The 12557-nt window shown below is 42.4% G+C and overlaps 1 protein-coding gene across 3 annotated transcripts in view; it reads right to left on the bottom strand.

Moving 5' to 3' along the window:
- Positions 1-12557, bottom strand: part of LOC122563838 (A disintegrin and metalloproteinase with thrombospondin motifs 19-like) — a 567067-nt gene that overhangs the window by 69711 nt on the left and 484799 nt on the right. For all 3 annotated transcript variants that reach the window (XM_087994240.1, XM_087994230.1, XM_087994226.1), the window contains one exon: positions 7005-7140. In XM_087994240.1, coding sequence (XP_087850366.1) covers positions 7005-7140 — 136 coding nt within the window. The remainder of the gene's footprint in view (positions 1-7004; positions 7141-12557) is intronic.

A 12557-nucleotide genomic window follows, 5' to 3' on the forward strand; every position in this document is an offset into this window, starting at 1 on the left:
AAGCAATACTGTGACACAGGACTCTGTGCTCTACTTTCTGTTTCCAGAGATGCACACCGTGAAAAATATCAATTACACTGAAGAACCATCAACTTACTGCAAGCTGTTCTTTGGTGCCTGACTGAAATCTGCTGGTCTACCAGTGCAAGGAGTTGTCCTTGACTAAGTGCTGTATACTTGCACATTCCAAGTTTGAGGACTACATGTTGTTGGACACAGTAAAGGTGTGTGGGGGGGGGGGGGGGGGGGGGGGGGGGGGTTGCTGCAGTAAACAATCTCTCTCTATGGCTTTCAAATAAAGTCCACTGAGGAGCTGAAACTGTCGAACCCTCAGGTTGTGCATTTTACAAAGAACCTATGTTGTAAATCCAGGGCACTGAAAGTGTATTGAGGCAGCACATAGTGAAACAGGGCATATGAAGAACTTCCTATGTCATACACATTCTGTTATTCCGATCTGAAATGCCTTCACCCTTGGGCTGTATACCAGACACTGTGTTTTGTAAACATGAAATCTATAACAATCACATCAAGTGGAACACAGTGTTTGGGACAAGATGAATTTTCTTACGAATTTTAATAGTCAAGCTGAATTGTTGTGCAATGTATTTTCATGAATGTTATGAATAAAATATATTTTTGAAGAAAATACACTTTAGAACAAGCTAGACTCCCAGCAAACTGAAGTTTGAGTGAAAAGTTGTCACTATTTTCAAGTAAATGCTTCAAACTCCCCTGCAGTTTCCATTGCCCTGCCCTTATACCTTACACTCATTTACTGATTTGTACCAAAAATATATCAGCGCAGAACAGCCTGAAACCGTCCAATGTTGTCACAACTGAGATTTATTGCTGATTTGGAGATGCCGGTGTTGGACTGGGGTGTACAAAGTTAAAAGTCACACAATACCAGGTTATAGTCCAACAGGTTTAATTGGAAGCACTAGCTTTCGGAGCGACGCTCCTTCATCAGGTGGTTGAATCATCTGATGAAGGAGCAGCACTCCGAAAGCTAATGCTTCCAATTAAACCGGTTGGACTATAACCTGGTGTTGTGTGATTTTTAACTTTGAAAACTTTTTTTTGTGATTTTTTTTATTGTTCAGACTTGCACAATATGCAACTGAAGTACTATTAGTCTGAGTGATTCCCATGTTCTTTGCCTTATTCAGTGCGAGGTTCAATAGGGCTAGGCAGCTGGCCTTTCCAACAGGCATATCCCACAGTGACGGAATGAAACAGCACTGCAAAGAATCAGAGACTGATAGCAGACACATGACTGTTGTTGGTGAAGTTTTGGACTTGGTTTTATTTGTTGATATAGGCAAAAAGGAAATTTAGATGGTAGCTCCCATTAGCCTGATTGGTGTAAAAATTGGCATAAATTTTGATGTCAATGGAATGAAGGAGTTCTGGACCATTCATACATTACTGTCATGTGTGGACACTGGTGGAATGATACTCTCTCGTTAGTCTTCTTGATCTTTGATTTCAGAGGTATTCTCATTTCCTGCTCCTGTGTAATAACACTTGCAGAGTGGACACAGGTTGAAGGAATTTTGTAAACATTCAAAGACCATGAACACAACCATGCTGCTGAGGGAAGGTATTCAGAAAACATGCCCTATCACTTTACATGATTAAACTGAACTCTGGGTAGTTCTGGAATTTACCACAGAATTTCTGAGACAACCCTTTTAATCCTCACTTCTGTTACTTTCGCACATGCATCATGTTCAGTTGGGTGCATCTTCTGACTGCACCTAATTTTCCCAGTATGTGTTATAGGACTGGTGCAACTCTGATTTCCTGGATGTATGCCCCAATCTAGTCCATGACCACAAGAGGACATCACTCCTACATAGAAATAACTAGGATTTCAGACAGGAGACATGTTTTTACTGGCTAGTTGATTCTGTTTGGATAGACTGTGCTCTCATGATAGATATTTAAGATGATTCAAATATGCATTTATTTTGTAAAGAATTGAATTTTTCAGTAAAATCAAGACTCTTTGTAGATTTGGCACCTTAATGGCAAAGCAACATTGCACAATGTGAGAAAGATGCTCAATAAATTGATGTCGATACAACATACTTCAGTACAGATTCTGAAAAGAGGAGTCAGCACCAAGCCTCTTTTAAATGGTAAAGATGAGTATATGTACCCCAAGTGGCTGTCTCAATACCACTGCTGTTAGAACCTGACCATTTACATTGTCTGTAATGCTGATCTGACCATTAGTAAGTCTGAGGCACATGTTGAGACAAAGCAGAGAGAGATGTTCCCTGTCCGACAGTGACCTGTAGCATTTCAGTGAATCAGCTTTTCAAAATGGACAGGCAGTCATACAGCACCAAAAAGACCCTTCAGCCTAAAGAGTATTGGCAATACTCCCACTAAAGGCTGTCTAATTTCCTGCACTCATCCCATATCCTTGGATGTTATGATATTTGAAAAGTTCATCCAAATATTTTTTAAAGGTTATAAGGTTTCCAGCCTCCACTACCTTCTCAGGCAGTGCATTCCAGATTCCCACCACCCAGTGAATGATAAGGTTTTTTCCCCAAATCCGCTTACACTAAAACTATGCCCTCTTGTGATCAACCCCTGAACCGAGGGGACCAGCTGCTCTCTATTCATCATGTCCATATCCCTCAGAATCTATACACTTCAATCATGTCCTCCCTCAATCTTCTCTGCTCTAAACAAAACAATCCAACCTATCTAGTCTCTCCTTATAGCTCAATTTCTCTACCCCAGGCAACATCCTGGTGAACATCCTCTGTACCCACCCCTGGTGCTATCCTTCCTGTAGTGAGGTGACCAGAACTGCACATTGTACTCCAGCTGTGGCCTAACCAATGCTCTGTACAACTCCAACATTACCTCCTTGCTCTTATACTCTGTGTCATGACTAATGAAAGCAAGTGTCCCATATGCCTTCTTAACAATCCTATTCACATGCTCTGCCGACTTCAGTGATCTGAGAATAATTACCCCATGACCCCTCTGCTCCTCTAAGCTACTGAATGTCAAACCATTCATTAAATACTCCCTCATCTTGTTGCTTCTTCCAAGGTGCATCACCTCACATTTATCAGGGTTAAATACCATCTGCTATTGGTCTGCCCATCTGATCAACCCATTGGCATCTTCCTGTTACCTACAACCATCTTCTTTGCTATTAACCACTTGATCAATCTTGCGAATTTGCTTAATATTCCCTGCACATTTTCATCTACATCATTTATGTATATAACAATGAGGATCCCAGTGCTGATTCTTGTGGTATATACTGCTAGACACCCAAACAGCCTTCTACCACTACCCTTTGTGTCCTGTTACTAAAACAGTTTCTGATCCATCTCACCAAGATTCCCAAGATTTAATTAACCTTAATTAACCTTCTTGATCAGTCTCCCATGTGGAACCTTTCAAAAGCTTTGTTAGAATCCATATAAACTACATTAACTGAACTACTCTCATCCACACACTTGCTCACATTTTTGAAACTTTGTTAGGCATGACTTCCTCTGAGAAAGTCATGTCGTCTATTCCAACTAACATATGCCTTTCCAAGTGGGTATTAATTTGCTTCTTCAAAATTTTATCAAATAGTTTCCCTACCACTGACATGATATACACCGGTCTATAGTTTCCTGGTTCATCTCTACCATCCCTCTTAAAAAGTGGAACCACATTTGCCATCCTCCAATCCTCTGGCACTTCCTCCTTGGCCAGAGAGGCCAAGTGGGCGGCACGGTGGCTAGCACTGCTGCCTCACAGCGCCTGAGACCCGGGTTCAATTCCCGCCTCTGGCGACTGACTGTTTGGAGTTTGCACATTCTCCCCGTGTCTGCGTGGGTTTCTTCCGGGTGCTCCGGTTTCCTCCCACAATCCAAAGATGTGCAGGTCAGGTGAATTGGCCGTGCTAAATTGCCCGTAGTGTTAGGTAAGGGGTAAATGTAGGGGTATGGGTGGGTTGCGCTTCGGCGGGTCGGTGTGGACTTGTTGGGCCGAAGGACCTGTTTCCACACTGTAATGTAATCTAATCTAATCTAATTAATAACTTGTGTCAGAATGTCTGCAATTTCCTGCCTTGCCCCCCTACAGCAGCCTGGGATGCAATTCATCCGGGCCAGTGGATTTGTCTGTTTTTCTGACAGAGCCTCCAAGACCTGCCATTCCTATGTCAAACTGTGGAAGCTCCTCACACTCCCTTTTCCTGAATTCTGGGCGTACATTGTCCTTTTCCAGAGTGAAGGCTGAAGAGAAGGATTCATTTAACTCTCTTCCAACATCCTGTGGCTTCACACAGAGATGCTTCCTTGATCCCTAATGGGCCCTCCTCTTTCCCTGGTTAACTTCTTCCCTTTAATGTATTTATAAAAATCCTTAGGATTCTCCCTTACCCTGTTTGTGAGTCCTTTCTCATGCCCCTTTTTTGCTTTTCTAATTGCTTTCTTAGAGGAGAAAGTGAGGTCTGCAGATGCTGGAGATCAGAGATGGAAATGTGTTGCTGGAAAAGCGCAGCAGGTCAGGCAGCATCTAGGGAACAGGAGAATCGACGTTTCGGGCATTAGCCCTGCTCCGCCCCCACCCCAGTCTGACCTATCACCCTCACCTTGACCTCTTTCCACCTATCACATTTCCGACGCCCCTCCCCCAAGTCCCTCCTCCCTATCTTTTATCTTAGCCTGCTGGACCAACTTTCCTCATTCCTGAAGAAGGGCTAATGCCCGAAACGTCGATTCTCCTGTTCCCTAGATGCTGCCTGACCTGCTGCGCTTTTCCAGCAACACATTTCCATCTCTAATTGCTTTCTTATGTTCTCTCACATTCTTACACAATTTCTAGAAGTACATTCTTCAATGTTTCTTGATCACTCATGTCATGAAAGTTTTTTGTAGCTGTCACCCACAAACCAAACTAATACATTATCATGTTGTTGGAAGATATGAGTAAGAAAATTAACCATCCTGGTAAGTGGCTGTGGCTAATGGAGATGCTAGGCCTGAAAAAAAACTACAAGGCAAATTGCTTTCAATCATTCTTATTTCAAAAAGATAAACAAGTACAGTTCAACAATGGGCATTGACTGTCATAAACCTGCCATTTCAACTCTTTTGTTTGTCTCCTGAGACATATAAAATGAAACATGTTTTAGGGTTTAGCTGCAAACATCCTTAAGAAAATTCAGAAAGCTAATACTATTTGAGTATGCAGCAATGTGAAGTTAAGGTGACCTTTCTCATTTGGACACTTTCATGCTGATTTAAAACACTACTCCCAGAGAATGGAATCAAACAGGAAGCATGCAGGATGCCTCGATACACCAGATATAAAATGATTGTTAAAACCAGTAGTTTTGACACAATAGGTATTTGATGAAAACTGCTACTCATCATAGTCATGAAACAAACAGAGTACTGATAACTGCAAAGGCACAAGAGCTAAACTAAAACAGAACAAAGACAATGAAACAAAGAGACTTCAAAACTGCATTTGAAGTGCAGGCTTAGCCTGACAGCTCCTAATTACTTAAGGTGTTTTGCTATAGTCTTCGATATTTGTGATTTGACCATTAATTAAGTCTATAGTTTATAATTATGCAAAGACACTCTGCATGTTCCAGTGAATTAAATGAGTTGTGCCTTAACGGAAGTAATTTACCATTTTGTTTTAGTCAGGAGACAGCAAGGGCCATATGTTACCTAGAAGTGACAAAGTACTTCCGGGTTCTTAAACATTTGACATAATTGTGGTTTTGTCAATAGGGGAAAACTATTATTTCACAATTTGAAGAAAATTTTAATTTGCCCTACGAGAACATTCATCTACTACAAGCCCACTGACTCCCACAGCTCCCTGGACTAAATTTCGTCCCACCATGCCTCCTGTAAAAATACCATCCCTTATTCCCAAATACTCTGCCTTCCACCACAACTGTTCCCAGAATGACTAATTCCACCACAGAATATCCCAGATAGCCTCAATTTCCTCTCCCACATGGGTGATTATGCCCTCCAGCACATCTCCTCCACTTCCCAAACCTCTGCCCTTGAACCCCACCCCTCCAATCGCAACAAGAACAGAACCCCCACTGGTCCTCACCTTTCACCCACCAACCTCTGTTTACATTGCATCATCCTTTGCCACTTCCACCACTAAGGATATTTCCCTCCCCACCTCCATCAGCATCTTGGAGAGACCATTCCTTCCGCAACTCCTTTGTCAGATCCACGCCCCCCACATTCTCCTGCCACTGCAAGTGCAAAACGTGCGTCCACACCTCTCCCATCACCTCCGTCCAAGGCCCCAAAGGAACCTTCCACATCCAACTGAGATTTACCTGTACTTTCACACACGTCATCTACTGCATTTGTTGCATCCGATGTAGTCTCCTCTACATCGGGGAGACAGGACGCCAACTTGAAGATCGTTTCAGAGAACATCTCTGGGACACCTGCACCAACCAACCCCACCGCTTCATGGCTATACATTTCAATGCCCCCTCTCACTCCACCAAGGACATGCAAGTCCTGGACCTCCTCCATTGCCAACCCTAACCACCCGACGCCTGAAGGAAGAAGGAAGAACCACACGGGATTAATGTGGATTTCACCAGTTTCCTCATTTCCCCTCCCCCAACCTTATCCCAATCCCAAGTCTCCAACATGGTACCACCTTCTTGACCTGTCCATCATCTTCCATCGATCTGCTCCACCCTCTTCTCCGACCTATCACCTTCTTCCCACCTTTATCTATTTATCGCATTCTCAGCTACCTTCCCCCCAGCCCACCCCCTCCCATTTATCTCTCAGACCCCCGGCCCACAAGCCTCATTCCTGGTGAAGGGCTTATGCCCAAAATATTGATTATCCTGCTGCTCGGATGCTGCCTGACCTGCTGTGCTTTTCCAGCACCACACTCTTTACTGGAGCATGCAGTACTGCATTAGCTGTCAGCTGAAATAGATCAATATGCATATCAGTTATTACCTGGTCTGACATGGCTGTTGATTACACTTGCGTACTAGTGACTCAGGCTTTTTCAGCTGTTTGCATTTTCTATTGTCCACAATAGCTGTAGCTTTGCTCATGATTTTTGTACACGTCACAAGTGTTTTTCTTTCTCCTGGAGAAATAGTCAAAGGTGAAATCAGTTTTCTTTATGTAAAACAAAGGTTGTTTAATATTCACAAAGTTTTAACTCTCATTTCCATGATTACGCAGAGCATGCAGTCCTGGGTAATGATTGAACCCATTTCCCATGATATTTGTTTTAGTTGAAAAGATGGTGAAACCTTTCCCTTTCATTCAGTCCAAAATAAATTATTAATTGAAGAGATAGTAGATAGCATTAAGCATAATAATTGCAAAACTATCTCTGGAAGTAAATGTCAAAAACTGTTATGCAAGTTCATTGGTAATATGAATTATTTAGGCAGCCCACCACAACCTCCTCAAGAGCAATTAGGGACAGGCAATAAATATTGGCCAGCTACAATAACCACATCTCAGGAAAGAATGAAAGAATGAGAAAAAGAATACAGTGGGTTATATATTTACAGATGCACTGCAACATCTATTGCAAAAACTTGAAATCTTGTACCTAATTTATAGTAAGCCACATTTGAAATTTGAGGTATATTTCTTACTAAGATCAAAGAGCAAACAAATGAATAAAAATTCTAAAATTTCCGCAAATTTGGGGCGATAACTCTGAATTTGATTCTGGAAGCTGGTACATAGGAATATTTGCATCTTAGTCAACAAGAGTGAATTTCCATTATGATAGCAATTCTCATGTATAGGATACATTTCAATGATTCAGATTGAGGAGGAAACAGAACATAGAAGCAGAGTTGGAAACTAAATATCAAGAAGGTATGGGACCAAAACAAAGATTTAAGGCAAGAACTTGGAGCAATGTTTTTACAGTTTCTGTAACATTATTTTAACTAAAATTAAAAACCTTCCAACATGTGAGGAAACAACATCCGAGCTATCTTATATATTTAGTATACATCTTAAACTAAATATCATATCAAAAACCATTTTCACCTGTAGGACTATACTATAATTTTAAAAATATCATATTTGAAATAATCCTTTGTCAAATCTGTCTTTTGAACAATGAACAAAATATCCTGAATTATGACAACATTATGTGAGTGAGGAAGGACCTAGCCAAGGCTCCTGGTTCTAATTAATAGCCTGCAATGTTTACTTTTTGAAACTTCAGAGGCTGAATTTTGGGCCCCGCTGACATTGGGAATGCAGGCTGGAACCCTGGTTTCCTGACTCCATTCCCAACATTGGCTGTTTTGGCTTCTTGCAGCCATGAGGAAGGCAATTAAGTTTGTTTCGAGTTTTGTCGAGCAGGGATTAATGAAGTTGACTGGCATTTTCTACTCAGCTTCTACTTTCTCAACTGATCACCGACCTGGAGACAGGGTTCCGATAATGAAGGTGGCCTACAAGACTTCTCTGTCTGCCTCAGTGGATTTACTGTAAACTGTCTGAAAAGGCACCTTCTTGTTCAAGCATTCTCCTAGTTACTGATCTCATACTCGCAACCACACTTATTATGAGAGACAGCCTGTCTCCATGATAATTAAGTTCTCATTCAGGTGAAGAAAAGTTTCCAACCGGAGGTGTGTTTGGAACTTGAAAACAGTCCCAACTTCTACTCCTCACCTCTGTAGGGAAAATTCAACCCTTAGTCTCTACAGTAGGATGACAAAGGGATAGATTTTAGTTAAAATGCACTCTGGGATAGCTTTCTTTCCACGACGCAGAATAAACTCAGACATTTCAGTACACAAAGTTAATGGAGCAATGATTAATTCACGTAGCACCAATTCTAGCACATCAGTAAAGAATGTTGGGTGGACAGCCTAGGGAATGGCCCATAGCCCAAGCCAGGGGAATCAGCATTAGCTTGAATAATGCTGTGTGAACAAGCTAATTCTCCATAATGTCTTCAAGAGAGATAGAGTGAAAATTCACTCTGTGTGCTTAAACCTTCTCAGCAATTACAAACTGAGAAAGTAACTCAACATAGACAGTGCTGCTGGCAGTTGACTGATGCTTTTTGCAAAAGATAGTAATCTGAATTGACAGCTTAAAAGGTTATAGTTTCTGTAGAAAAATAAATGAAGATGAACAGTTACATTGTTCCAATTTACACACAAAAATGGTCTGATAAAAATGTCCAACTGCCTCAGGATAAGCATGTAGCCAAGCCAGAAATGTGAGTTCATCAGAGTTTGCGCGCTTTGTTGGGTAAAACCAAGCTTTGTTCATTTTAATCTCACAAAGAGAAACTGTACACTGGACAGGGAATTCCAATTCAAATGCAAACCTCAGTGAAATGCCTGTGAGCTGAGCCAAATTTTGACTGTGCCGATGACTCACATTGTGTTTTCACATGTCCTCATTTAGCTTAAAAGAGTTTAAAAGGTTTGCAAGAGATTGGGTAACCAAGCTGAATGTCTGAACTGAGATTGGTTTATCATCACGATAATCACCTTTATAAAAGGCAAGTAAGTTGATGTCAAAGGCAAGCATAATTGAATCATTGACTGAATTATAGGGGGCTGAATATCTGTAGGGGGCTTAATATCTGTAGGGGGATGAATATCTGTAGGGGGGTGAATATCTGTAGGCTTGCAGAGGTAGCTTAGTCCTCAGGAAGTTTGTAAAGCTGTTTCCTGAATTGATTCCTCTATGTTTGCTGCCTCTAAGTGCTATTCCTGAAGGTCAAATAAGAATTGAATGGCATGTGAGCAGCAAGAATCCAGTTAAGGATGGCAGTGAAGCACATTTTCTTCAATTTTCCAAGCCACAAGGGATTTTTATATCATCAGATGCCTGTTTTGTAACAGAAAGTCTAAGCAGTGACTCATTTGAGGGATTGTATACATTTGCCAGCAGTAATCCACAGCACGAATTTATCTCCAAGCAGAAGGCATGCCTTGAACTCATTTTAGGGAGACTGATGTCTTTGTGAGTCATTGCCCTGTTCCAATGGTAGCTGCTTCCCTCCCTCTGGAGTTGCTTCCACTCTGCCATTGTTGCTCCTACTGATGACCACAAATGTCCCACAATATGAGGGCAATGGTGCCTCGTTGGTTGGGCCTCCTAACACTGGAACCCAACTGCTGTCTACAACTGGATATGGTTTCAGGAGGAAATTCATATTTGGCCGTTTCCATGAAGATCATGTCAATCATTCTGCCATGGTCACTTGTAGACTTTCAATCTGGAATTCATTCCAGTGCTGGGACCATAAACCACCGGGAAAATCCAGTCCCACTGGATCAGGAGGAGGTCATTTATTTGATCATTCCTGTGCAGTTACTAAGAGGGGTGCAGGTACCCAGGGATAGCTTTGTATTTGCAGTTACTGGGGGAGGTGCCAACATAATTCAGAATCAAATTTTAATTTGGCTTTTCTTTTCAGAATATCGGATTCAATCTTTCAATTAAAGTAATCCCCATAGGTGAGAATAACTAGGTAGGATTGCTACCAAAATCCAGCTCCTAACAATTCATTAAATCGACAAAATTATAGAGCCTATGCAGACTTAAAATATCTTGGACAAACATCATGCCTGTGGAGAAATGCCAGTTGTAAGAATACATCAGCACTGGCAAAAGAAAACATTCAAATGAATATTTCACTGAAATGTCACGTAGGATACCAAAAAGAAAATGAAATATGCCTACATAGTCCTTCAAAAGCTATTGTTCCCAAGAGGAGATGATTTGAAAATAATCTGCTGTTATTTAAGTCTAGACAGAATTTGATTACTGTTAAAGAAACACAAAAGTTTTGGCCTGAAGTAGTAATTGCACAGCCAATCTACCATCAATCAATATACATTACCCATTTTTTTTGCAGTAACAGACCTTGTACTGATGTTTAGTTTCCATAGAAACAAGTGCTTTAAACTATCTACAACACATACTTAACAGAAAAGAAATGTTCTTCAAATACACCATAAAGTCAGTTTAACCTTTCATTGTTTCAACAAGTGTAGCTCAGCTAACGTGCAAATATCCCAATGCTATTAACTTATTCTAATTAATTTATTCACTGTTTCAGAGGAGAAATACAATAAAAACAACTTCACAGCTTTTTAATGCATATCGCTTTCTTAGTAGTTCAAAACAGCCTGAATTTTATTCTCTCACCTAACACCCATTCTCTCGTGCTGTACAAAAGTAATTACTATTCATTAAAATGAGAATACAAAGTCCACTACCACACATCTGATACTTTCTATGTGTAACAATATTGTGAACTCAGTCTTAAACTTCATGCATAGGTTGTGGACATTGTTGGCTGTGAGACCATTTAATACCTCTCCCTAATTGCCCTTGAATGGCATGGCTCAATAGGGCCATCTCAGACAACATTTGAGACTCAACCATGTTGTTCTGGGTCAGGAGTCACATGTAGGCCAGAAAAGGCAAGGATGGCAGAGTTCTTCCTCTATAAGAAAATAATGAACTAGATGAGTGTTTTTCTAACAATTGTCAGTGGTTACATGGTTTCCATAACATAGAAAATAGAACGAGGTAAAAACATGCTCAGTGACTTCCGCCAACCCTACTGCCGTGGTCCCCACCACTTCCGCCCCCATCAGCGCCACTCACCTGCATTCTGCTGACACGCCCCCCACGGACACTATCCCCACCCCCCAGAACCCCGAGGGGAACACTACCCCTGCTCATGACTCCACCCCGATTGCCCCCACTATCACACCCACTCCAGTTACAGGTTCCGCCCCCACTCCCAACTCCACACCCACACCAGATCCCAGCTCCCAGCCCTGCCGAGTTTTCACCATCCCCCCAGACCTCCCCCTCACTGAGGACGAACGATCAGTCCTCAGCAAAGGACTCACCTTCATCCCACTCCGCCCGCGCATCAATGAATTTAATACACGCCGTGACGCCGAACAATTCTTCCGTCGCCTCCGCCTCCGAGCTTACTTTCACAATCAGGACTCCCGCCCACCTTCCGAGGACCCCTTCCCCCACCTCCAACACACGGCATCCACCTGGACACCCACGCTGGCCTATTACCTGCCCTCGACCTCTTCATTTCCAACTGCCGCCTGGACATTAACCGCCTCAACCTGTCTACCCCCATCCCCCACTCCAACCTCTCACCCTCACAACGCGCAGCCCTCCAATCCCTCTGCTCCAATCCCAACCTCACCATCAAGCCAGCGGATAAGGGGGCGCAGTGGTAGTCTGGCGCACTGACCTCTACACCGCTGAAGCCAAATGTCAACTCGAGCACACCTCTTCCTACTGCCCCCTCGACCATGACCCCACCCCCCCATCACCAAACCATCATCTCCCAGACCATACAGAACCTCATCACCTCAGGAGATCTCCCACCCACAGCTTCCAACCTCATAGTCCGGGAACCCCGCACTGCCCGGTTCTACCTCCTTCCCAAGATCCACAAGCCTGACCACCCTGGCCGACCCATTGTCTCAGCATGCTCCTGCCCCACTGAACTCATCTCTA

This window comes from Chiloscyllium plagiosum, unplaced genomic scaffold (assembly GCF_037043375.1).
Source record: "Chiloscyllium plagiosum isolate Xiang-an unplaced genomic scaffold, Cpla_swu_hap1 HiC_scaffold_2, whole genome shotgun sequence".
NCBI lineage: Eukaryota > Metazoa > Chordata > Chondrichthyes > Orectolobiformes > Hemiscylliidae > Chiloscyllium > Chiloscyllium plagiosum.